Below are 26,699 nucleotides of genomic sequence, written 5' to 3'. Positions count from 1 at the left end.
TGTCCACGGTGGCTCCTGTCCCCATCTCCCGGAGACACTGCGGGTGGTGGGTCCTGGGGGCTGCCAGCGCCACATCCACCCTCACCCCACGGCTTCTGGGGGAGGCTCAGACTTGTGACAGATGTGTCACTTGTCTCTGAGAAGTCCCCAGCCTGGAGAGCCAGGGTGGCATAGGGACCGTCCGGCTGCTGAGAGCTCCTCCAGAGCTTTCGGGCTCCCAGCCGCCCAGGGATGCTCGCCCACCCTCTCGCTGCCCCATTGCACCCCCTCGCTGCCCTATTGCACCCCCTCGCCGCCCCACACCGCCCTGCTCTTACTGCAAAGCACATGGCACCGAAAGCACAGGCACAGATTCATTTTTATAGGCACGGCGCCAGCGCTGGGAAACTGCTTCTCATTAGAGCAGCAGAGCCTGGTAATAAACGGTGCTGAGCTCCCATAGCGGGCTGGCGTCCTACCAAGGGATGCAAAGGGGACGGGGAGAGGAGAAATCCTTCGCCGGGGTCTGTGCTGCCTGCAGCGCTTGTCCCTGTGCACCCAGTGCAGCTCTGCGTTGGGGGAGCTCCCCCTTGTTTGCACTTGATGCTGGTGTGGGGAGAACAACCACATCCTGACCCCGAGAGCGGCACAGCAGCACAGCACTCGCCGCCCTCACTCCGAGCGGCCGCCACCCCGCACCGGCCCGTTTCTCCATCCAGGCCATTTGCCAACGACAAAGAGAGGGGAAAAGGCTCCCGGACAGCAGATAGTCCCGGCGAGCCGGCCAGGAGACAGGACCCGCTGCCAACAAGGCTGCTGGGTGAATGCGGGAAGCATAAGCAGCCCCTGCACAGAGCACCTTAATGGGGTGTCCCCACGGAGCGGCTGCGACGGGGTGGAGATGAACGCAGTGCCCCATGCAGACAAAAACTCATAGCGTTGGACCAAAAAGACAGCATGGGTTGCTGGAGACTCGGGATGCAAGTGATAGTTCTTCCCTGCATGCAGCATGGGGGACATAGAGCCGGGATCGTGGCTCCCTGCTTCTAGGTGGACCCATGGTCCTTCCTGCCCCCCAACCCTTCCAACCCAGCTGCACAGCCCCCCCTGAGTGCAAACCCCTCCTCTGCTCCCGCCGGCACATCGCTGGCGCCGGGATCTCATTGCTCCCAAGGCAGAGTGCCAAGCAATGGGATGGGAATAGTTAGCAGGCTGACAGGCGCGCTGAGCTGCAGGTGTCGGGCTGACAGCAGCACGTCCCCGCTGCTCGGGGAGGTGGCAGGGGCAGCGCCGAGGTTTCTCCGGTTTCCAGAAACAAGATCTCCAGGGAGGCTGCCTGGCCCAGGCACCAACTGGCAGACGCGGCAAACACATCGGTGCCGGGCGGCGAGGTGCCGCTCGGCTGCGCCGCAGCCCTGCTCGCCACGGAGCATCGCCCAGGATGTGAATGACCTTCTGGTGCTGCTTGCAGGCATCCTAGTCCCCAGCCCGGCACCTCTGCACTGTCCTGAGCGTCTGCCCCGCTGACATGGACCTCACAGCTCCTCTGAGCAAGGTGATGGAGCCCCCAGCGTCTCCTGCCACCGGGATCTAGGATGGGAGCAGGAGGGGGCTCAGCCGGCCAAGCGGCTCTTTGCCAAAGCGCTGTGCCATGTGCAAGAAACACCGCCCTGCAATACCCACTGGGCAGGGAGGCTAAGCCCATCCACAGCCTGTCTCCAAGGCAAGGCCAGGGTGGGATTTGAGGCAAGAGCAGTGTAAAACCAGCACCAGCATCACCGTCTTGTGTGCTACTCCTTCACCTGACCTGCCGCTTCTCTCCCTGGTGTGTCACAGGGACCGATGACGCTGCCTGGAGCCTCTGAGATGCTGAAACTAAGGACTGGGAGGCTTCAGCCATCACGGGATGCAGTGGGGGTCTCAGGGCTCCTCTCGCTTCTCACCCCATGGAGAGGTGTGAGCCCAAGGCAGTGCTGAGCCCGGCTCAACGTGAGAGCCTGACCCAATGTGAGAGCCTGACCCAATGTGAGAGCCTGGCCCAATGTGAAAGCCCGGCCCAATGTGAGAGCCCAGCCCAACGTGAGAGCCTGACCCAATGTGAGAGCCCGGCCCAATGTGAGAGCCCGGCCCAATGTGAGAGCCCGGCCCAATGTGAGAGCCTGGCCCAATGTGAGAGCCTGACCCAAGTGAGACCCTGACCCAATGTGAGATCCCAGCCCAACGTGAGAGCCCGGCCCAACGTGAGAGCCTGGCCCAATGTGAGAGCCTGACCCAATGTAAGAGCCCGGCCCAATGTGAGAGCCTGACCCAATGTGAGAGCCCGGCCCAACGTGAGAGCCTCACCCAACGTGAGAGTCTGGCCCAGTGTGAGAGTCCAGCCTAGGACATCACAGCCAGATCTGGGGAACCTCCAGCTTTGCCTCCCGCTCCCCTTCACCTTCTCCCTCCCAGACGTGTCCACACGTGTCCAGCCCTGTGCCCCACAGATGGCCGGGACCTCATGATCTCCCAAGGGGCAGGAGGATGCTCCCAAAGCCGAGGCAATCCCAACATTTTGGGGATCATCTGAGCTGTCTGCAACTCAAGCTTGGATCTACACCAGGTGGCCCTTTGCTGCTCGCAGAGGATCCAGCCCCTTGGCAGGCTCTGAAATGATCCCAAGCCCCCTTGCTTTGTTGTTAAATCAAACCCATCTGGCCCCAACCACAGAGGTTTGTTACTCGAGATCCCTCTCGGAGCAGAGCTGGGATTAGCTGGGGGATTCTCCCTCCCTCTCCCACCAGCTCCAAAGCCCCTCCTGCCTCTCTCTTTTGTGTTTCTCCACTTCTCGGAGGAGCAGGGCAAGGCGTGGGCTCTTAAAGCAGCTGTTGCGCAGCGCCGAGCTGCACAGGTGTCCCCATGGGACCATTATGCCACCACATTCCCAGCAGGTCCCATCTAGACATAATCACCCGCACCTGACTTACCCCGCAGCCCCCGAGCCCCATAGATGCTGCAGGCTGGCAATGGGGGTGACGGGCGCTTGTCCCACCTGCTATTCCCATCTCCAACCATCAGTAGCCAAACCAGGAGCCACTCTCCCCAGGGGACATATAAGGATGAGCAGGGTCCCCCATATCCCAGCCCTGGGGAACCCCCGTCCCAGGAGAGAGGAGACGGGTGCTGGGGTAAATCAGAGCGATGCAGGACATGTTATCACTAAACAAGTGCTTTTAAAACGCTAAACAAGTGCTTGTAAGCGTTGCTGCTTGCCCAGGGCATCACTGCTGGTTTTCCTACAGGCTGCAGCTTTCAGAGCCCTGTTCAGGAGCCACTGGGTTGAGCAGGGGCCGCTCCATGAAGGTGCCCGATTCCCACTGCTCCAACAACACCCAAAGTGCTGGGGAAATGCAATTGCTGATGAGCCGCCAGCACGATGCAGAGGCCAAGGACCTGTCTGCACCGGGAGCCGTACTGTGCAGGTTTGACTGAAAACGGGTTAATTCTCCTCATGCAGTTACAAACCTTCCTTTTCCATCGCTCGTTATTTGGACTTAGTTTGAGAGCAAGAGACACCAGCCCAGCACAGTTAATGTGTTTAATTGCTCTGCTCTGAGAGCCAAGGACACTCTGAGCTCTGCCCACAGGGGGGAGGCAGCGAGGAAGGGGATGGACGGACAGAGCTGGACTGACACCCACATTTATCAATCAGAGTATTCCAGCCCATTAGCATCATGCTGATTATTTAAGAGTGGGACCTTCCAGTTTCCGTCTCTCTCTTCTCTTTGCTCTTTTTGGTGCAGCCGGGGGAGTTTTGGTCGGGATGTTTAATTGAGCCTTTTGCCATTTTGCAGAGGCCTCTGGGCTTTTCTGCCTCTTTCCCTCTTTTCTCTCTCTGGGATGGGCTGTGGGACCAGGTGCCGTTTGCTGGGACTGGCTGCTCAGCGTGTTCATGAGGAATTGCCTCGAATATCTTTTATTTCTATTATATATATATATATTTACTAGTAGTGTATTAGTATTTTGTTATTTTATTAAACTCTGTTGATCTCCATCCAAGTTTCTCCCTTCCCTGTCGATTCTCTCCCCTATTGGGGGGTGAGTGAGTGGCTGCGTGGTTGTATCGCCACCTTGGGTTAAACCATGCTCGCAGTATCACCCCTGGGGACACCAAGCAGGGACAAGGCGACAACCTGTCTCGCTCCAGCCCCGCAGGGACCCCTCGGGGTTGGGCAGATGGGAGCCATGGTCCCCACAGACCCTGCGTTCAGCAAAGGTGCTAATTAGTAGGTTTTGGAGCTATCGCTGGGGATGGAATTTGACTGAACAACATTGGGGGCTCCGGGCATGTCCCAGCCCTACGCTCCCAGCTGAGCCTCGGCCAGCGGCATCTCCTCTGCCCACAGCCCCAACACGCTGCCACCTCCATCACCGCTGCTGTCAACCACACCAGCAAGCTCCAGGCTGACCCCATTCCCCACCTCCAGCCCCTCAGCCCCCCAGAAGCTGTGAGGTGAGGCGCATCCTTCCTGAGATGCTTCCACTCCGCAGGTGATGAATGATAACGGCAAAGCTGGGGATGGTGCGCGGAGAGACGAGCTATAACCATAGACTCAGTGTTTAAACCTCGCTTGCAATGCCAGGAGGCCGCTGCACATCTGGGTGCCCTTCTCAGCCTCAGCAAACACGCAGTGCTTTGAATACACCCCCAAAGAGCCCGCGGCGCTCCCCGCGCTCCCCTTTCGCCGCAGCTCACCTGTACCAGAGCCCGTCCGCCCCCTGGGAGCGGGGAGGTGACATCCGAGCAGCCTCTGCAGGGTCAGTCCTGCATCCCCGGACCATCGCGGCGCCGGCTCCGAGCATCCTCCGTGTGCCAGCAGCAGCGTCTCGTCCCACCGCAGACCTCCAGGACCATCCCACAGCTGGGTGATGCCAGATGGGCTGGATTTCTGCCTGGTTTCCAAGCCCCGCTCCTTCTGCAGCTGATGGGGAAATATCAAAGGAGACAAGGAACGTTCTCAGGAAGCCACGGAGTCCGGGGCACTCAGCAATGTGATAATTAACAGCGGGTGCCTTTATCCCTGGATCACACGCACATGCACGAACGTTATCACACCAACTCTGCTCTATTAGAGGATCCTCAAGTCTGCATCCACTAGGAACTTTTTAATGGCACAAGGGACCTTTGGGTGACACGGGCAGCGCTGTCACCTTCTCCAGATGGCCCTGCTGGTACCGGTCTGCACTGGGATCTCAGCACAGTTAGGATGGAGTCCCAACCTTCCCAGCCACCCTGTCAGCCCATGTTGGAGGAGGCCAGGAACGCGTCCACTTGACGCGCCTGAAAAATCAGCACACATCTCCCCGTTGCTATGGAAACACTTCTTTTAAAGCAAACGAATAATAATAATTAACATGATCTATTAAATAATAGTAATAAAGGCATTAGTAATGACTTGTAATTGGTAAAGCGCTCTTAATAACACATGCACGCTCCGTGATCTGCTCCCGGTGCAGGAGCCGGGGCAGGATCGCCCACCCTCGCATCCAGCGCTGGAGCTTAGTGGGATTCGGTGAGGGATCAGACATTTATCTGGATAATGAGGATGTCTAGACTGATAAGAAGAAGGGTTAAATTGGCTCAGGGCCCGATTCTGCCTCCTTGCGGCTCCCGCAGCGCTGCAGCACCCGGGGGAGAAACTTTGTGGGCAAAACCAAGATGGGTCGAGGCCACGTGTCTACACCCGGGCTGGTCACAGCCCCATTCTTAAACCTGGCAATCAGATGCATTGCCAGGAGTGTTAATCCCTGGAAGGCAGAGGGGAGGAGAACTCTAAGAAACCTTTAAGGTGCTCAAATTAGCTTTACTGAGCTCTTATTTTTCCGTCTTGGCTGTGCCCTCACTGTTTCCACACTGGCCATGGAGTAAGACCCACAGACTGCGGCACAGTCACCCGTGACACCATCCCATGCCAGGCTCTGCCACCCTCACCCCAACAAGTTGCTTCTCATCTGCCAGCGGAACCTCCTGTGTTGCAGTTTGCAGCCATTGCCCCTTGTCCTGTCCCTGGTTGTCACCAGCAGAGCCTGGCTCCATCCTCCTGACACTGCCCCTTGCCATCTTGAGCCCCAGCAATGAGTCCCCCCTCAGGCTCCTCTTGTCCAGCTCCAGAGCCCCAGCTCCCTCAGCCTTTCCTCACACAGGAGATGCTCCACTCCCTCCAGCATCTTGGTGGCTGCGCTGGACTCTCTTCAGCAGTTCCCTGTCCTGCTGGAACTGAGGGGCCACAACTGGACACAAGATTCCAGGTGTGGTCTCCCCAGGGCAGAGCAGAGGGGCAGGAGAACCTCTCTGACCTACTGACCACCCCCTTCTAACTCACTCCAGGTCCCATTGGCTTCCTGGCCACAAGGGCCCAGTGCTGGCTCAGCCCACAGCACCCGCTGTTCCCAGCTGGTCTCCCATCCAAGTACTGACCAGGCCCGACCCTGCTTAGCTTCCCAGATCAGACCAGATGGGGCGTTCTCAGGGTGCTATGGCTGCATATGTTACATGTATGTATGTATGTTCCCCAAGTATATCCTTATAGTATCTGAACTAAACCCTTTATTCAAGGGCAGAGCAGAGGGGCAGGAGAACCTCTCTGACCTACTGACCACCTCCTTCTAACCCCTCCCAGGTCCCATTGGCTTCCTGGCCACAAGGGCCCAGTGCTGGCTCATGGTCACCCTGCTGTCCCCAGGACCCCCAGCTCCCTTTTCACTGCTCCAACAGCTCATTCCCAACTTACACTGGAACCTGGGCTTGTTCTGCTCACATTCAAGACTCTACACTTGCCCTTGTTCTATTTCATTACAGCCAGGTTGGTCCCTCGGATGAAGCTGCTGTGTGTCCACACCAGATTTCCTGGACAGAAACACGTGCACATGCTCCGCACAGCTTGACAGCGAACGAGCCATGAACTCAACGCATTGTGGGCGCATTGGATTCGCTGGGCACGCAGGGACCATCTGGGCAGCACATGGGCCTCGGGTTTGACACAGAGCATCCGAGACCCCATGGATGCGGCCGATGGGAAACCCACCCCACGACGCTCCCAGAGCCGATCTGCACGTGTTACGGTGCAAACGTGATGGGATTTTGAGGCTGATGTAGATTCAAAAATACCAGACGAGTGGCCAAAACCCCAATATCCCCCTCTGGATAGAATTTGGAGGATTTAGAAGAGGTTATATCCAAGGAAATGGCAATCCTGGTGTTCTGGACGTTGAAATGGGGAATTATCTGCTTCCAGAAGATGGGATTCCAACGGAAGGGAAGAGTAAGGAAAACAAAGCAGCAGGAATAAGGGGAGACTGTGACACCGAAACTAAAATCCCCTTTCAATCCCAGACCTAAAATCATCCAGATTTCACATTGAAGGAATTTCCTCAACCACCAAAAACCCTCATGATCCGAAGTCCAAAACTTCCACACTTACAATCCCAGCAATCCCACTCGCACCAGCAGCCCCACCGCCAGATTGTCCCCGTAGCTTAGCGCTCCATCTGCAGCCAATATGCCCAGCTCTTAGCAAAATTGAGGGGTTTGCAAATCTGGTCTCCTGGGCCTTATCCCATGGACCTGGGCTCACCAAAACCAATGGACTTCAAGGAGCTTTGGATCAAAGCTTTGTGGTAATTTACTTATCTCGCAGAAGAGCTTAATTAACAAATGTTTGCAAAGCACTTTAGAATCCCTGCATGGGAAGCACGATACTTCTTGCTATCAGTCGAAAAAAAGCAAAGAGGTTTAAAGTCAATGAGCAGCAAATGAATCGTTAAGGGCAGTTTCAGCCCCAGCCTGGGCTGCGGTGATGAACCACAGTGGATCATTGATCAACCCTCAGTGGATCGGTGACCAAGCCTCAGTGGATCGGTGATGAACACTCATTGGATCAGTGACCAACCCTTGGTGGATCAGTGACAAGCCCTTGGTGGATCGTTGACCAACCCTCTGTGGATCGGTGACAAACACTTAGCAGATTGTTGATCAACCCTCAGTGAATCGGTGATGAACCCTCGGTAGATTGGTGACAAACCCTCGGTAGATTGTTGATCAACCTTCAGTGGATCGGTGACCAACTCTCAGTGGATCAGTTATGAAGCCTCAGTGGATTGTTGATCAACCCTCGGTGGATCATTGACCAAACCTCAGTGGATCATTGATCAGTCCTCAGTGTATCAGTGACCAACCCTCAGTGGATCGTTGACCAACCCTTGGTGAATCAGTGATGAACCCTCTGTGGATTGTTGACCAACCCTCAGTGGATCAGATATGAAACCTCGGTGGATCGTTGACCAGCCTTCAGTGGATCATTGGCCAACCCTCAGTGGATCATTGACCAACCCTCGGTGGATCAGATATGAACCCTCGGTGGATCGTTGACCAACCTTCACTGGATCGTTGGCCAACCCTCGGTGGATCGTTGGCCAACTCTCGGTGGATCGTTGACCAACCTTCAGTGGATCATTGACCAACCCTCGGTGGATCACTGACCAACCCTCGGTGGATCGGCCACCACAAGTGCAGATCAGTTCCTGCCCAGCCCGCACTGGGAGCAGATTGCGGACTCCCGGCTCTGGTACCCGCAGGGTGGGAGGGATCCCTTCCAGCTCTTGAGCGTTTCGATCCTCCCATTTCACACGTGGCCGAGCAGTTACCGAGATGAGCTGCCCAGGGATGGGGAGACGAAGTCTCAGAGCTCTCATGATGATTCTACCCCATCTCCAGCCTAACGGGAAATGAGAATGGAGAATAGTCTAACAAAGGTGTCCTGGCCACAAGCAGCATTTTCGCCTCTCTGCTGCCCACACCACCCTTGGCTTTCCACAGCAGCTTTTGGGAACGGGGATGCTCACCCAGCATTAAAGTTTCTTCGCTGTGTTCGCTCACGATGATGAATTTAAGTCTTGCCTAAGGACAGTGTGCTGGCAGCACCCCCGTCAACGGCAGCGTTATTCTCGCCTTTGACGGGGCAAACCTCGGTAGCTTTGCAGCGTGGATGCAGCTGCACCCGCAGCAAACGCTTCTCGTCCAACGCCTGCAACCAAAATATCACCTCGAACCCCCCCATCCAGGGAGCCGCAAACATTCAACAGTCCCGTGATATGAGCTCAGCTGATCTATTCCAGCTCATCAAGTCAATTCAAGCCACCTGGCAGCGCTAACTTTAACCTGAATGACGAGTGAAATGCAGCTTCCCCAGAGGGCACCAACACCAGACGGCAGGTAAGATCATTCCTAAGCAGTTGCTATCACCGTGAGGAGGATCAAAGTCTTGGTTGGAGCCCAGTTACGCCCCTAAAATATTGTACGAACCCAGAAACGTTGCTATCGAGGACCCATCAGGATTAGTCATTGCCCAGGTTGCCAATTCTTGCCATTTTTCTATGAGCGTTCACGTTTGCCTGAAATCCGTGAGTCATGTGGATGTGTGCAAGTAACTTTTCAGTTACTTCTATGACTTCTGGGCCTGTTTGAAAGCCTTTTAAATGTCTTTTCACTTAATGATTTCAATGGGTACTTTATTCTCACGAAAGCGCTGGGACGGAACTTAAAATGGAAGCTGGAAATAAAACTGTGTCCCTAAAACAATGTGATATCTACAGACCAGGCGTCTTTATCGGTTTAATGAATAAGATGAAACTTTAAGAGATGAAAACGTAGCCCCCTGTCATTCACAGGACAAAATACAACAGTTCCCAACAATATCACAACCCACCATGTGCACACGTGTTCATACACCCGCATTACGAGCACACCTGCACACACACATACATGCACACGAATAACTTCGTATTAAAATGCATTTGCAGTTTATGCACGTATTTCAAGCAAACACCACGTGCACGCTGTTTGCATTTTGCACACACACGCCTATAACACACGAGTATATGGATACACGTGTTTTTAAGCATGCGAGCGAGGCATATTCAGGTGTAGCACACACATATGTGAACTCCCACGTGTATTAAACGCATGTATAAATGTACTGAAAACACACTCGGTGTGATGCGCGTGTGCGCGTAGAGACACCGTCCACCACCTCCCATACAGACACCACCTCTTAGATAGAGGCAAACATCCCAAACCGCCACACTTCCATCACGCAAAAGGTTCAAAACCAATATACAAGTCATTCCGAACGCAGTTCTACAACGGTGAGCAAAGTGAGCCACATGGAACGCAACAGCATGAGGTGGGTTCTTCTGTTCTTAGCTCACAAGGCAAACACCGAACCCCCCCAAGAAGGAACCTGGAACCGGCCACCACCGCCCATGCTGTCCCAGCATCTCCCCGACGTGACGCTCCGGAGCGGGAAACCTGGCTGCCGAAAGGAAGCGAAAGCAAAATCCCCCCTTCCCAAAGGGCCTGGGCGAACTTGCGGGGAAAGCTATAGCAACACCTTACCGTCTGAGTCAGTGGATGAGACATTTCCTTGTGCTGGGTGCCCCATCTGCTTAGTTCATCTGCAAGCTGAGATCTTCTGCTTGTAGACCCAGAAAAAGGGGTGGGAGGGGGAAGAGAGGGAGAAACCTTGCTGCAAGGAGCTGAGAGCCAGAGAGAGGAAACTGGATGAAATACAGTGGGGGGTAGACAATTCCTGCCTCGGTGACAAGGCATCAGTGCCACCAACCCCCCCGGCTCCGTCCCCAGCCGTCGCCGCAGCCGTCGCCTCTGCCAGAGCTGCAGCGCAATGTGGCTCGGTGGGAGCCTCGCATCGTTCTGCATTGTCTCTCTCCAGTGTAAGCTCATGCAATCTCATTTCATGGGAGAGACATCTGGTTTGATTCAAAGGGAAGAAAGGGGAAGAGGGGAGAAACGCGCACTCACTCACTCACACACACACACACACACACACACAGAGCCCGGCCGCGCTGGCAGGGAGCTGGAAAGCTATTTTCAATGCTTTTCCTCTGCGCTAAATCGCTCCTCATTTCAATGAGAAAGGGGAGCGGGGCTGTCCCATGGCTCTCCCCCAGCAGCTCCGGTGTGTGGGGGGCTCTGCTGGGGTTGGGAGCCACAAAGCTGAGCCCCAGCGATCCCACCGAACCTCCTGCTCCTGGAGCCGCCACCAGGCCCTGGGCTGGGGGGTTTCCCCCTTCTCCTCCCTTTCCATGATTCTGGACGCGTGGTTTTGACCTTAAATCCTTGTGATTTTGGTTGGGAGTCTTCCCATCACAAGACTGAAGCCCCCACGCCTGGGGGACCCAGCACCTCTTTGGAGGCCACGTCCCCTTTTGCATAAGGATGAAGCCACTGAGCTACAGGTCCATGGGAGGTGGGCGCATCCCTTCAGGACCTGCCCCCTCCTCACCGTTCCCCCACTGCCTCTGGTGATGCTGCCAGCCTGTGGCCCCAGTATTCCCACCCTGGGCTGTCCCAAGGGTCCCCACTGTGCCACTGGGTCTCTCTGAGTCCTGAATCTCTCCACAGCACCCTCATGAGTGGGCAGGTCCCCACACAGACCCTTCTTGGCGGGCTGCACATTGGCAGGTCCCCATGCAGCCCCCTTTGCCTGTGACCCCTCCAGCCACAACACGGTGGGTCCCCTGCAGCCCCCTCCACCCATTCATTGCACGGGGGGTCCCCTGCAGCCCCCTCCACCCATTCATTGCACGGTGGGTCCCCACGCAGCCACCTCCAGCTGTTTGTTGAATGGCAGGTCCCCAAGCAGCCCCCTCCACTCTTAGCATGGGAGTCCCCATGCAGTCCCCTCCACCCATGTCACAATGGATCCCCCCACAGTCGCCTCCATCCACGGCACAGCAAGTCCCCCACGGAGCCCCCTCCACCCTTGGCATGGCAGGTCCCCATAGAGCCCCCTCCACCCACGTCACACCGGATCGCCCCACAGCTCCCTTCACCCATGTCACAGCAGGTCACCCCACAGTCCCCTCCATCCATGTCATGGTGGGTCTCCCATAGAGGTCCTTCCACCCATGTCACAGCAGGTCCCCCACAGAGCCCCCCTCCACCTTTTGCATGGCGTGTCCCCATGCATTCCCCTTCACCCATGTCACAATGGGTCCCCCCACAGTCCCCATCACCCATGTCACAATGGGTCCCCTTCCATCCTTGGCACGGCAGGTCCCCATGCAGCCCCCTTCACCCATGTCACAATGGGTCCCCCCACGGTCCCCATCACCTGTGGCACAGCAGGTCCCCACACAATCTGCTCCACCCTTGGCACGGCAGGTCCCCATGCATTCCCCTTCACCCATGTCACAATGGGTCCCGCTCCACCCTTGGCACAGCAGGTCCCCATGCAGCCCCCTTCACCCATGTCACAATGGGTCCCCCTCCAGCACCCTCCACCCTTGGCACGGCAGGTCCCCATGCAGCCCCCTTCACCCATGTCACAATGAGTCCCCCCACAGTCCCCATCACCCATGGCACAGCAGGTCCCCACACAACCTGCTCCACCCTTGGCAGGTCCTCATGTAGCCCCTTCACCCATGTCACAATGGGTCCCCCTCCATCCTTGGCACGGCAGGTCCCCATGCATTCCCCTTCACCCATGTCACAATGGGTCCCCCTCCACCCTTGGCACGGCAGGTCCCCATGCATTCCCCTTCACCCATGTCACAATGGGTCCCCCCACGGTCCCCATCACCTGTGGCACAGCAGGTCCCCACACAACCTGCTCCACCCTTGGCACGGCAGGTCCCCACGCAGCCCCCTTCACCCATGTCACAATGGGTCCCCCCACAGTCCCCATCACCCATGTCACAATGGGTGCCCCTCCACCCTTGGCACGGCAGGTCCCCATGCAGCCCCCTTCACCCATGTCACAATGGGTCCCCCTCCAGCACCCTCCACCCTTGGCATGGCAGGTCCCCATGCAGCCTCCTTCACCCATGTCACAATGGGTCCCCCTCCACCCTTGGCACGGCAGGTCCCCATGCAGCCTCCTTCACCCATGTCACAATGGGTCCCCCCACGGTCCCCATCACCCGTGGCACAGCAGGTCCCCACACAACCTGCTCCACCCTTGGCACGGCAGGTCCCCACGCAGCCCCCTTCACCCATGTCACAATGGGTCCCCCTCCAGCCCCCTCCACCCTTGGCACGGCAGGTCCCCACGCAGCCTCCTCCACCCACACGCAGGTGGGTCCCCGCCGCCCCTGCCCGTGTCACCGCGGGTGTCCCCGCCGCCCGAGGGGTGTGCGCGGCGGCCGGGACTACATCCCCCAGCAGGCCGCGGGCCGGGGCAGCTCCCGCTGCGCCCAGCCGCCTTCAAACAAAAGAGTTTTCCCCCCGCGGGGCTCCGCGCCGCCCCGCCGGCCCCTCCGCACACCCCGCCGGCGGCTGCGAGCCGGGGGCGGAGGCGGCGGCGGGGGGACCCCGGCGGGCTGGAAGTGCCTGGGCGAGGGAGCTCGGGTTACAGAGAGAAAGGGGCTTGGCCAGGCAGAGGGGAGGTGGGCGGAGGGTCCTTTTCTCTGTCTGTTTCTCTCCCTCTGCCTTTTTTTTTTTCCCTTCTCCCTCCCGAGCTCTTTGTGTGTCCCCCCCCCCCCACTCCCCTCCTCTCGCTCTCACACCCCCCCCTCCCCAACCAACCACCACCACCCAACCCCCTCTCAAGTCTTTGTTAGCCATGCCTAGCCTGGTAGTACCAGGGATAATGGAAAGGAACGGGGGTTTCGGCGATTTAGGCTGTTTCGGTGGGAGCGGCAAAGACAGAGCGCTGCTGGAGGATGACCGGGCGCTGCAGCTCGCCCTGGACCAGCTCTGCCTGCTGGGGCTAGGCGAGCCTTCCTCCTCCTCCTCCTCCTCCGCCGTGGTGCTGGTGGAGGACAGCAACAACAACAACAATAACCCGCCGCCGCCGCCGCAGCAGCCCCCGCCGCCGCCGCCGCCGCCGCAGCAGCAGCCGCCGCCACCGCCGCCGCCTCCTCCACCGGCCCCGAAGGGCTCGTCGGCGCCCAGCGCCGGGGCGGCGGAGCCCAAGTTGTGCGCGCTGTACAAGGAGGCCGAGCTGCGGCTCAAGAGCAGCTCCAACACCACCGAGTGCGTTCCGGTGCCCAGCTCCGAGCACGTGGCCGAGATCGTGGGCCGGCAAGGTAAGCGCCGGGGCGCCGGTCCCCGCCCGGCCGCCGGTCCCCCCCCCCAATTCCCCGCCCGGCCGGGCCCCTTCCTCGGGAAACTTCCCCCGCCGCCCGCGGCATCCCCGCGGCCGGGAGGGCTGGGACCGCCCCGCCAACTTCCCCCGCGACTCGCCCCTCGCCGCTCCCTCCCTCTCTCCCATTGTTCGGGACCGGGGCCGGGCGGGCACCCGCGCCCCGACCGGCTCAGCCCCGCCGGGGACAAAGCGGAGGGGACAGCCCGCCTCCCTCCCCGGGCGGAGCGGGGCTGCCAACGGGTCGCCGCTGTTCTAGCGGGGGGGGAGGGTGTGGGGGGTGTGTGCTTTTTTTTTGGGACGGTGGGCGAAAAAATCTATAGGAATGTCTGCGGGGGTTTGTCCGGGTGTCTGCACCGGAGCCCCGAGCCCGTCGCTCCTCCGGTTCTGCGAAAGAGCTGTTCCTGAATCGCGCTCTCCGCCCTTCCTCCTTAGAAAGAAAGAAAGAAAGAGGGGGAAAAAAAAGACAAAGGGAAAGAAAATAAAGCGCGGAGAGGAAAGAAAGAGAAGAGAGCGGGGCTGGCTGCCGGCCGGGCTCGGCGCGGTGGGGAGCGAAATCCCCTTTGTTGGGTTCGGTGGAGCGAGGGGGTGTGGTTGCAGCGATTCGCTGCCGGGCCGAGCACCGGGGCCGGAGAACCCGTTAATGGGAGTTGAACTTCTTCTTGGAGACATGTGACTGGCGGGGACCCCGGAGCGGCCACCGGCCGTCCCGCCCGGGCCCCCCCCCAAACCCCGGCCGCCCCCGCCGCCCGGCCCCGCCGCGGGCCACGCTCCGCCACAGTGATGCTTTTGTTCTCCTTACGGGTCTGTTCGGAGCGAGGTGGAATGGAGGAGGGCTTGAAAATAAGAATTAAAATATATATATATATATATATACCACACCCACTCTTAAGTCACCCCTCGCCCACCCCCACCGCTCCGGGCTCCCCGGTGTGCGTGGGGGGACAGCTCCGCCGAGCCCCCCGTTGGCATCGCGGGGCCGTCGCGGTGTTGAAACGTGGGGTTGGGGAGAGAAGTTTTGTGTCGCTTACAGGGGAAAAAAAACCCATAATAATAGTGTGGCTAAGTGAGATTTTTTTTCTCTCTCTCTAAGCAAGTAACTTGACGCTCTGGAAGTGTGACGGGCAGAGACTGCGGCTCCAAAGCCAGATGCTTCCTCTTGGCTTGGGAATTGAAATGGCCCAAGCAGGGGGTTTGCAGTTTGACATGGGCGATGGGTGGCTCCTCAGCCCAGTGCTCCCAGTAGGGGATGTGCGGGGCTGAACTGGGCGAGGGGAAGCCGTGGGGAGGGGGACGCAAATGACTCATGGCCGAGCATCCTTCCACTGGAGGATGTTGTGGGAACAATGGGGCCTGGGCTGGCTCGGGTCTCTCGCAGCAGCGGAGCTCGGGGCGTGCTGGAGGCCAGTTCCCATGCTGGGATGCAGGGTGGGCAGGAGCGGGGGGTGCTGTTCCCCCCAAAAGCTCAGCGTGTCCGCAGCGAAGGGAATGGCTTTTGCTTCAGCTCCCCCCGCCACACTGCGCTCGTTGCCCCTGCGCCGGGGACTTGGGGGGGAAAAAGGGGGTGAATGAATGGAAAAGGGGGTGAAGGAATGGCCGAGCCTGAGGCCGATCCTCCCCGTGATGCTTTTACACCGCGGCAAGCCGAGCGCAGGGCTTTGCACCAACTCTGCGCTGGCGAGTGCAAGGCCGTGGAGAATCAGGCTCCCTTTGTTTAATAAAGTTAGGAAAGAGAGAGGATCCAGCGGGCGAATCGGGAGGGAAACGTTAGACAATGCGGGAGGTGCCTGGGCTATTTTCTTCCTGGATCTCGCCGCTGCCCCAAACTCCCGAGAAGGGGGTGTGTTCCGCTGCGTTCGGCGGCGTGGCCGGAGTGATGGCGAGGAACGTGGAGACCTGGATTTGTTCCACCATTTTTTGTGTGTGTGTGCACGCAAGGGCTTTCCCACAGCTGGGAAATGTCAGTGGGCTGGAGCCCCAGCCCCACTCCATCAATGGGGCAGCCAGTGCGAGTTGTGCCCTTTGTAGAGGCGGCTGAGCCGGATCCTGGGCTGGTACAAACCAAAATTGCTCCAGCAGAGCCCCACAGCTGAGGTTGTGGCCCACACTTGTTATTTCTAAAGGCCTATAGGAATGTCTCCTGGGTCTTGTTTTTGTGGAGAAGGTTGGATTACAAGGGTGTATTCTCAGATGGGGCTGGGCGCGGGGCACCCCGAGAGACGTTATTTCAGGGCTGGTAACAAGATTGAGCTTTAAGTTGATATTTTCTGATCTGACAAACCGCGCTGCTCCTTCATGTTATTTAGAAATAATATCTACCATCTTTTGAAAGTGTATCTTAGTGCCACATGTGTGTAAGAAGCCTGGATCTGGGCACGGGGGCCCTTTTACGTGCATCTTCCAATGGAATTTCCACCTGCCCTTTGCTGGAAGAGCGTAAAAGCGCTTGAGTGTAAATAAGGCTCAAGCCCCATATATTCTTATTGGAATGGTTGCGAGCGTGATTTGCGAAGGGGTTTAATTGTGGTGGAGGGGGCGGCTCCGCTTTGAAGGAGAGATGCTGCAGGAGCTAAACCTGGGCTTGGCGGCTCCCTGCTCTCCCCGGGAACTGCCAACGTGCCCTTGTCGCGGAGCCAATCGCGTGCTGGAAACCTCGCTGGAGTTTGCGGTGGTGCTGGTTTGTGCGCTGAATTTGAGCAGCGCTTCGGCGGCAGCGCGGCGGCTGGGCCGGTGGGACGCGGGACGAGCTGGGCTGGGCTGCTGGAAGACGGACTTTGCTGGAGTTGGCCGGAGCGGCGCCGAGAGCTGCCGCGATGCCCTGGGGTCCGGGGTGCAGAGCCGGGTGGCCGGTGGGATGCGCCAAGGGATGCTTTGCACGTTGGAGTGAGTGTAGGAGCTAGAACGGGAGGATAAAGTCATAACGATGCCGTTGACTGCCATTAATGACCTTTTCCACTCGTGGTTGGCAATGACCTCCCTTCCCTGCTGGAAGCGCAGCCGTGCCTTCCCGCTGCTGCAGGGGTGTCTCTGCGTGTGTCGCGGCTCCTGCAGATCGTCCCTCCTTCCCCTGCAAGTGTGTGAGCTGCTTGGGTGGCTGGATGATGTGGTGTGTGCCATGGCGTGGCACGCTGCTCCAGAGTGCCGGAGCCGGTCCTGGGTGCATCGGGATGCTTGGTGGCTCTGGCGCTTCACCCGCCAACTCTTGTCATGGGCATCGTCCCTCCAACACCCCTTGCGGGACTGCGCGCGTTCTCGGAGCTACGCACACACACGTGCAAAGACAAAGCACCGATGCGTTTTGCACATTGGTGGGACATCGCTGGAGTTGCGAAGGAGAAGGTTCTTGCAACGCAAGGGTGTGGGTTGAGATGGGAAGAGCAGACAGTGTCTAACGGTGTCATGCTTGGGCTGCTTGGACTCTGAAGTTAGAAAGGGGCCAAAATCCACAGCCACCAGGACAGGTGGGTGTCCACGTTCTCCCCTAGAAGCCACCTGAGGCAGGTGTAGCTCAGCCCGATGCACATGCATTATCTGACGGTGTTAAATCTGCTCGCACTGGGAAACCGGGCAGCTGTTGGTGGAGCCAGGGAAGAGGCTGTTGCACCCTTAGCGGGGCACATTTAAGGCCGGATCCTGTACTTAGGGGCCATGGTCACGGTTCTTTGTGTGCCCGGTGTGGGGAAAAGGCGGCGGGTCCGTTTGGCTTCAGCTGAACAGCACAACAGCTCAAGCCACCCGCTCCCAGCAGGTACCTTCCCTATGGTATCAGAGTGTTTTTGCTCTGATCATCAATAGTCGCATCCATTGTCACCTGTACCCACAGCCACCCTTTGATGAAGCATCTCTCAGCCTGCTCTAACTAGCCTGTTGTCAACAGGAATGAGATTATGTGAGAGAGGAGCTTAACATAAATTGCTCTTTCTTGGCAAGGTGAAGTCAAATAACAAGAGGCCCCACTAACCCCAGGTGATTGGGCTCTTTGTGTAGCTCCAAACATGCTCTAATGCTTCCAGCATTTAAAAATAGTCCAAGGAAGCCTTTTTCATTGAGGAAGTCTGATGATTGCAGCTCCCCCACCCACCATGTGGAGGTGGATGCTCAGCATCCGAGAAGCAGCGCGGGGGGCAGATCCTCTTGTCTTGCTGTGCGTAAATCTCGGAGCTAAAGCCACCCGGTCCGGCGGGGCCTGAAAACCGACCTGCTCCCAGCGCCCCAGCAGCGCGAGATGGGCCTTAACGGCGGAGAGAAATCGCACTTGGCGCCCGATAGTTATAAAGTGTTAACGAGAAGCCATCGGAATTTACACCGGGGAAAAGTGCAAGGACGGGGATTGACTTTGTGCGGTTTGAACTAGAGGTGGGAGGAGAAAACGGGTCTGGGAGAGAGAGAGACAAAGGGAATTTTCTAGGGAGACACGCGCGCTCCGCGCATCCCATCCAACCGCTGACCGAGTGAACCGCGCCGCGGAGCCGCCCGGAATCTAGGGCAGTGGGAAAGTGTGTTGGCATCGGCTCGGGGACCGGCCCCCCCGGCTTTGCCTTTGTCTGCGGCCGCCCCGTCCCGCTCTCCCCGCTTTCCGGTGGCCCCCACCCCAATGGGGCGCGTTGCCCCCGGAGAGCGGCCGCCCCGGGGCCGGGGGCTTCCAACCCAACTTCCCTCCTCCTTGGCACAACAAGGCAGTGATTGTCTGTGGCATCTGGGTTGTTGCTTTTGGGTCACGTTGCTGCTTTTCCCTTTTATTTCTTATAAACAACTTTCATCACTACGCGAAAAAGCTTAAAATCGCTGCGCCGGAATGAGGCGGTCGCTTATTTTTATGGCGTGATGGTGTGTTTCGTGGTGTTTTTTCTCCCCTTTTCTTGTAAACACAACTTGCATCATCAGTACAATAAAACCTCAACACAAACATTTAGGTGTTTGTGGCCCTTCACTGCGCATTTGTGCTTTTTGACGCCGCTTTCATCAGGTTTCCGATGCAGCAGAATCTCACCCCACAGATATTCAGGAGGGTTTAGTTGTGATGTTCTTTGTGTGCTTGTCTTTTAACACGGCTTTCATCTTAAACGGGAAAAGAACGCCCCACCTTACCGGAGATATTTGAGGGCTCTTTATTTTATGGTCCTCTTTAATTTTACCACTAGAACAGAAAAAAGACCAAATCCTAATTTGCCCTTAGGATCTCTCACACCACACCAGCAATGTCAACATGTCCTAAGTGGGGTATTTACAGGTGTAATTTATACCAGTGCAGTGTAAAGGTGCCTTAGTATAAACGAGAAGAGGGCTGAAAATCCTTTGTCTGGAGAGATAATTTTGTGTCTGATGAAAATAAGAAGCAGAAGTACCTGGAGTGATTTGTGTGGTGTGGTTTGTGTTTAAAAAGCCACCCCAGGGCTGGATCCGTAGCCGGTTGCTCTGAGCTGGTGCAGCACCGCTGATGGGGCCTTAAGGTGAAGCCCACACCCCTGGGCATGAACTGGCACGTGCTGGAGATGCACCGGTTTGTGCCACATGAGACCTGGGCTGCCCCAGCAGCACCGTGGATCTGTGCAGGATGCGGCCTTCTCGCAGCAGGAAGGAGAAGGTCGTCAGTGGGTTTAGGTCCGGATTTACACTGGAGTCAGATATGCAGTGGAACTACTTGGCAGGCATGGCATTGCACTGGCCTTCTGCTGGCGTTCACCGGGCATGGGGCAGTGTGTCCATCCCGTGTCCGTCCATCCCATGTGTGTCCATCCCATGTCCATCCATCCTGTCCATCCTGTGTCCATCCATCCTGTGCAAGACCATTGCGTCCAGCCCATCCATCCTGTGCGTATCTATCCTGTGTCTGTCCATCCTGTCCATCCCGTGTCCATCCATCCCATGGACGTCCATCCCGTGCAAGTCTATCCCATCCATCCTGTGTCCGTCCATCCCATGAGCGTCCATCCCATGTCCATCCATCCTGTCCATCCTGTGCGCATCCATCCCATGTCCATCCATCCTATGTCCGTCCATCCAGTGTGTGTCCATCTCATCCATCCCGTGTCCGTCCATCCCATGTCCATCCATCCCATGCGTGTCCATCCCATCCATCCCGTGCACGTCCATCCCGTGCACGTCCATCCCGTGCACGTCCATCCTGTCCATCCCATGTGCCGTCATCCCAGTGTCCATCCTGCGCGTCCATCCCATGTCCGTCCATCCCGTCCAACCCATGCACATCCATCCCATGCACATCCATCCCATGCACATCCATCCCACGCACCACTCCGGCCTTTTCCCATTGCCAGAGCCGTGCCCGGGTGCCGTGGTGTAACCGCAGCGAGGTCCCGTGGCAGTACATTGTGTTTATGGTGAGCAAAGATTTGGGATGGCTTAACGCAGAGGACATGGCTGTCAGATTTGGTGCATCTGACACCCTTGTTACCCTTATGTCAGCACCCGCCTCGGCAGGACGGGTGGACCGAGCTGTTTTGATGGGTTTGTTACCCCGATGCAGAGGTAAGCAGGGAAGATAACGTAGCTGTGCATCCGAATCTCTCCCACTCCACCTCTCCCCAGTTTGGCGATGTGTAGACTCCATTTATTTGTGTTTAGACAAAGCTAGCTGCCCTGTGGATTAATTCCCAGTTAGATAACTGGTCTGGGTGCTGGGGGCTCCACAGTCCTCAAGGGTTTGTTCCTGGATGGTAACACTTGTGGCTTAGTCATTTGCAAACACATTTACTTGGAGTCAATTGGCAATCAGTTAACTGAAGTTAAAAAGGGGTAGGGGGAGGAAATAATCACACAAGCTTCCTTTGTAAAATGCTTTGGGATTGGCAAAAACCAGAATAATAGAAGCTAAGTAGTGGAAACACAAGAAAGGGCTTAATTCTCTCTGTAATATAAAAATCTACCTGGCAGGAGTCTGCACGCTGCCTTAAAGAGTAGAACGCTACAGCAGACTTCTTATAGTTTCTACAGGTCCTTGTTTTCCCTCAGTTTTGCATTTTTACCACCAAATTTCATCGGGGAAAATAAGACTTGTGCCCATGTGTGGTGAGGATCTAGAGGGCCGCATCCTGATCTCGCTGTGCTCCGTCGGAAAACGGAGCGATGCCAAAGGCTCGGCCCCTCTGGTTGTGCAAAGCGCGGTCAGGATTGGGGGTGAGATGGGCCGGGAGCCTCGGCGCTAAGTGGGTACATCAGGTTTAAACCCAGCCTTATTTTAGCTGCTGGAAATCAGCGCGGCTCTCCTGGAAGTTGGTGGAGTTGTCTGTTTATAGAGCCGATGGCTCGGGCTGTTGTCTGCGCCGGTTTAGAGCGGCTGAAGATCTGGGCCACTGAACCTGCTGGTCTTGATGGAGTTGGTCTAATTTCCTGTGGGGTTATTTTCTGCAGTTTTTAAGCAGAGGATTCCCCATCTGTCTGTCTCTGCAAAGCTGGCTTTCCTGTCTGCAGGCCTGCACAGACCCTCCCTCCTCCTCCTCCCCCTGCTTCTCACACCATCCACTGCACCACGCGTCCTTTTGTCCGTGGCTCGGTCCTCCCTCCGCTCTCGCCGTGCTCTCTCCTTGCCCGTCTCCCTTTTGCCGTCTCGGGGTGTCTTTGCCTCATCCTCCTCCCTCCCTCCGTTTCCATCACCTTTCCTCCATCCCCGACTCTCTCCCACCCTCGTGTAACTCGCCCTTATTCATGTGTGTTCCCGACCACCGTTTCCTTCCATCTGTCCCCAGCATGGAGCCCCATCCTTTGTCACCGCTCCGCTTGCCTGACCCTTGGTGTCGATTGTTCCTCGTGCTGGGCTCAGATCCCTCTCCCCCCACACGCAGCCATTGTCCCGTGGCTTAGAAAAACGCCCAGCCCAGCCCTGATAAAACACCCACCTGAGGCCCTTTTGCCAAAGAGAGCGAACCTCGCGCTCCCGGCAGGCGGAACGGGGGTCACCGAGCATCCGGCCGTCGCCGCTTCGGGCCGGGGCGACGCACGGGAATCATTTCCAGCGCAGATGCTCGCTGCTAACACCCCCTTTCTTTCCGTGCGACGCTCCGGTGATATCCCTGGGGAAATGGTGGCATCTCAGTTAATCTTCCTAAGATGGAATCTCCATCTTTGGAGCGAGGGAAATGTCTGCCAGGGAGAGCCGGGCCGGCCCGGGGGCTGCGGGAGGCCATAGGTGACCCCTCGTGGGTTTATTCTGCCCTCCACGGCCCCCTTGGGGTGAACCTTTATTCTGTGATGTTGTCTGTATCGTTTTATTCTACAGTTGTGTCTTGCCTCGCACCACAATGTCCTGTTCTTTGAGTTTCCTAAGTGCTAATAGTACAACACTGCAGATGACCATCAAGCCACGTCAACTGTTTGGAGACTTCACTAAACAAAGCATTGCAAATAGACTTTGGGGTGCAAGCTCAGCGGGGAGTAACTTGTGAGCTACGTTGGGCTTATTAGGGGGTGAATTTCGTTTGAATTTGAATGGTTTGCCCAGCTCAGGTTTCTGTCCCCCAGGAACACGAAGTTAGTGGCTTTGAGATGGAGTTTAATGCAGCAGCGTCGTAACGCGAAGCATTACAGGATGTTTTGCAGTAAGGCAGAGCAAGATGCAGCTATTCTGCCCATTCCACAAATGGGAGCGATGCTCAGAGAGCTCCGAGGAGCTCCAAGTTACACCGTGAGCCGATGGCGAAGGCAGGATTTGCCGGCACGTGTCCTACAGCGATGCCAAGAGCCGCTGACAGGGTTTCAGAGCTGATGGGGATGTTCAGTGCCGGCGCCGGCTCCTGCGGTTTGACAGGGCTGGACCGCGGTGCCGTGAGATGCGAGCGTGACCCGTCAGGCTGCGGCGCCTGTACCTATCGGTTGTACCGTGCGCTGTTCTGTCACCGCCGCGGTCTTGTCAGCTGTAGCGCCACGAGGCTCCGTTTTTATCACTAAAAGCGCGGGGTTCAATTCTTCCTAATGATGCGCGGTGGTGGGATCGTTACGTTCCTGTAAATACCCCAGTGTCACAAGTCTGTGTCTCGTGAGACGAACCGCAGATAAGTGGCAGCGCTAAGAGTGGCAGCCCTGAACTCCGAGATATTGTTATTTATTAGGATCTCTACAAATAAAAACATTCCAGCCCATGAGCTGAGGAATCTTAATTTCTTGCTTGTGGAAGCGTTTTTTGGAAGATGTAAAGAGCAGGAGGATAAGCTTGGTGGGTGCCGGGGGTGGATACCAATGTACAGAGCACTGGCATGGCGAGTGACCTCAGGAAAGGACTAGATGATCTTTTGAGGTCCCTTCCAATCCCAAACATACTGTGATACTGTGAAAGGATTCGAACGCCCAGGGTGCTCTGGTGAGGATCAAACATCATCCGTGTTCGATATACCAAGAGAGTCAAGGGCAAAACGCAGCTCCTCTGCTGCCCCCTTGGGCTTGTCTCCCCAAAAGTGACCCGGATCACACTGGATTTACCCCAAAAGCCCCACAGTAGGACAGAAGTCCCAATGGAGGGCTCTGCGCTCTTGAGTTATGGCAGACGGCTCTCCGCTTGTGTTCCCTATGAAGTGGAGCGGGCTGGTGAAGAGGCTCCACATCAGCCGTGCCCGGCCATGGGCTCAGCGTCCCCCCCCTGCTTTGTCCTGTCATCTCCAGCCTCTCATGGCCCTGTGCCGCAGCCGAATCCACGCAGGTCCGAGAGCTGCACTGATGAGGAGGGAGCCAGGGCCGCCATCTTCTCTGAGGGGCAGCATGGCGGGAACGGGCTTCCTCACAGGGACTGCTGGCCCATGGGGAGGGCGCGATGGCCCCACTGACTCCCTGCTGCTTGGAGGGGTGGGAAAGGGAGAGCTCTGAGGGGTTATTGCTGAGGAGTGAGGGGAGGCGGCTGAGGGACATTGTGTGGTGGGGAGCAGCACACAAAATGGTGACTAGAGCCAGAGAGGTTCTCCTGCCCCTCTGCTCTGCCCTGGGGAGACCACACCTGGAATCTTGTGTCCAGTTGTGGCCCCTCAGCTCCAGCAGGACAGGGAACTGCTGCAGAGAGTCCAGCGCAGCCACCAAGATGCTGCAGGGAGTGGAGCATCTCCCGTGTGAGGAAAGGCTGAGGGAGCTGGGGCTCTGGAGCTGGACAAGAGGAGCCTGAGGGGGGACTCATTGCTGGGGCTCAAGATGGCAAGGGGCAGTGTCAGGAGGATGGAGCCAGGCTCTGCTGGTGACAACCAGGGACAGGACAAGGGGCAATGGGTGCAAACTGCAACACAGGAGGTTCCGCTGGCAGATGAGAAGCAACTTGTTGGGGTGAGGGTGGCAGAGCCTGGCCCAGGCTGCCCAGGGAGGGTGTGGAGTCTCCTTCTGTGCAGACATTCCAACCCGCCTGGACACCTTCCTGTGTAACCTCAGCTGGGTGTTCCTGCTCCGGGGGGATTGCACTGGATGAGCTTTCCAGGGCCCTCCAACCGCTCACACTCTGGGGTTCTGTGACTTGTCCCTGCGGGTGAGGGAGTGGGTTGCTCTCTGGGATGGTGAGCGGGAATCCTTCCTCTGGAGTCTCTCCTGTCAGGGTTTGGGTGAACGGGACCTTTCTCTCACTTTAGGTCCCCGGGCAGTGGCTGCTCTGTGGTGCAGGGTTTGCAGAAAACATGGCGGCTCAGCCTGGTTTCTTGAGGAGAGCGGGAGGGCGATGGCAGGTCCAGCCTCTCTAACCTCCCTGCCTTGTTTTCTCTTTCTTCCCTAAGGCTGCAAGATCAAAGCCCTGCGGGCAAAGACCAACACCTACATCAAGACACCCGTGCGGGGTGAGGAGCCGGTCTTCATGGTGACGGGGCGGCGGGAGGACGTGGCCATGGCCCGGCGGGAGATCATCTCCGCCGCCGAGCACTTCTCCATGATCAGGGCGTCCCGCAACAAGGCCGGCACCACGTTCGGCAGCGCTCCCACCTTGCCGGGGCAAGTCACCATCCGGGTGCGTGTGCCCTACCGCGTGGTGGGCTTGGTGGTGGGTCCCAAAGGAGCCACCATCAAGCGCATCCAGCAGCAAACCAACACCTACATCATCACGCCCAGCCGGGACCGGGACCCCGTCTTTGAAATCACCGGCGCGCCGGGCAACGTGGAACGAGCCCGGGAGGAGATCGAGACCCACATCGCGGTGAGGACGGGCAAGATCCTGGAGTACAACAACGAGAACGACTTCCTCTCCAGCAGCCCCGACTCCGGCATGGAGAACCGCTACTCGGAGGCCTGGCGGGTCCACACGCCGGCGCCGGGCTGCAAGCCGCTCTCCACCTTTCGGCAGAACAGCCTGGGCTGCATCGGCGACTGCTCCGTGGACCCCGTCTATGAGACCCCGCGGCTGAACGACCAAAACGACTTCAATTACGGTTACCTCTTCCCCAACTACGGCGTGAACAAGCAAGATCTGTATTACGGCGTGCCGGAGTCGGGAGCCCCGATGTGGGCTGGGCAGGAGAACACCAACCCTGTCTCGGTGCTCTTCTCGAAGCAGCAACGCTCCAGCAGCACCGGCGCCATCCACCCCAACTCGCATCGCTCCCCGTCCTCCTCCATCCAGGAGCCCAATCTCTCCGCTCTCCCCAGGCGGTCCCAGGGGGAACCGCTGCAGGGCTTTTCCAAGCTGGGGACGTCGAGCGCTGCCCGGACGTCTGTCTCCAGCAGCCGGGAGTGCATGGTGTGTTTCGAAAGCGAAGTCACGGCGGCTCTGGTGCCGTGCGGCCACAACCTGTTTTGCATGGAGTGTGCTGTGAGGATCTGCGAGAGGACTGATCCCGAGTGCCCCGTTTGCCACGCTGCAGCCACTCAGGCCATTAGAATATTTTCCTAAAGAGACAGAGCAGGGCGTTGGGGAGGGAGGGAGGGACCATGAGGGGGGTCCAGGAAAGAATAATAATAATAATGCTAATAATAATAATAATAATAATGACATCCGAAGAACAAACGAAAGAATAAATTAATTTAAAGAAGAAGAAGAAGAAAAAAAAAAAAGAAATTATTTTACGAGCGATGTATGTTATTTTTTAAGAAAAAAAAAAAGCGCATAATAAAATTAAAATGAATAGCAAAGCCAGAAATTGTGAAGGGCGACCGATGCTCCGGCCTGCAATGTCTTTTTTCTAAACGCAAGTACTCTGAACGCGCACTCGGATCTTGCAAGCGAAGCGGTTTAGTTCAGTTTGTTTCGGTGGCGAGAGCAATTGGCTGTGTTGACCAGACCAGGGGAAGGGGCAGCACGGGGGGGTCCTGCCGGCCTTTCTTCTCCAGCTACATCCAAGCTTCACCTTGGTCTGAAGCCCCTACTGTCCCCCCCTTCCAGGGGTGTCAGCCCAGCTGGGAGCTCAGAAAGAAACACATAGAAAGAAAGGAAAACGGATGACGGGGATTTAGGCAAAAATAAACCACAAAAAAAGAAACCATCGACCTCTGGGAACGTGTTAGAACGAGGGCACAACTGTATTACCTCAAAGATTTAAACAAACAAACAAATAACCACAGCAGCTAAAGAACTTTTCTTATTCTGAGCCACCGTGGAGTCTGGGACTTTGTTCTTTATTTCCTTATCCGAGCAGGGATTTGTTCATCAGCTCAATCAGGAGTCACTAACAGGGT

The 26,699-nt window shown here is 57.2% G+C and overlaps 1 protein-coding gene across 1 annotated transcript; it reads left to right on the top strand.

Moving 5' to 3' along the window:
- Positions 1-13,598: 13,598 nt before the first annotated feature.
- MEX3A (mex-3 RNA binding family member A) lies at positions 13,599-26,494 on the top strand (the record flags this gene model as incomplete). The annotated part of the gene is made up of 2 exons (XM_080361058.1): positions 13,599-14,064; positions 24,812-26,494. The coding sequence occupies 2 exons, from the start codon at positions 13,599-13,601 to the stop codon at positions 25,915-25,917; spliced, it is 1,572 nt and encodes a 523-aa protein (XP_080217184.1). The 3' UTR covers positions 25,918-26,494.
- Between the last annotated feature and the right edge of the window lie 205 nt (positions 26,495-26,699).

Source organism: Nesoenas mayeri (genome assembly GCF_963082525.1).
Source record: "Nesoenas mayeri genome assembly, chromosome: 30".
NCBI lineage: Eukaryota > Metazoa > Chordata > Aves > Columbiformes > Columbidae > Nesoenas > Nesoenas mayeri.
Note: the sequence above shows the minus strand (reverse complement) of the source record. Positions and strands in the feature narration are given on the sequence as shown.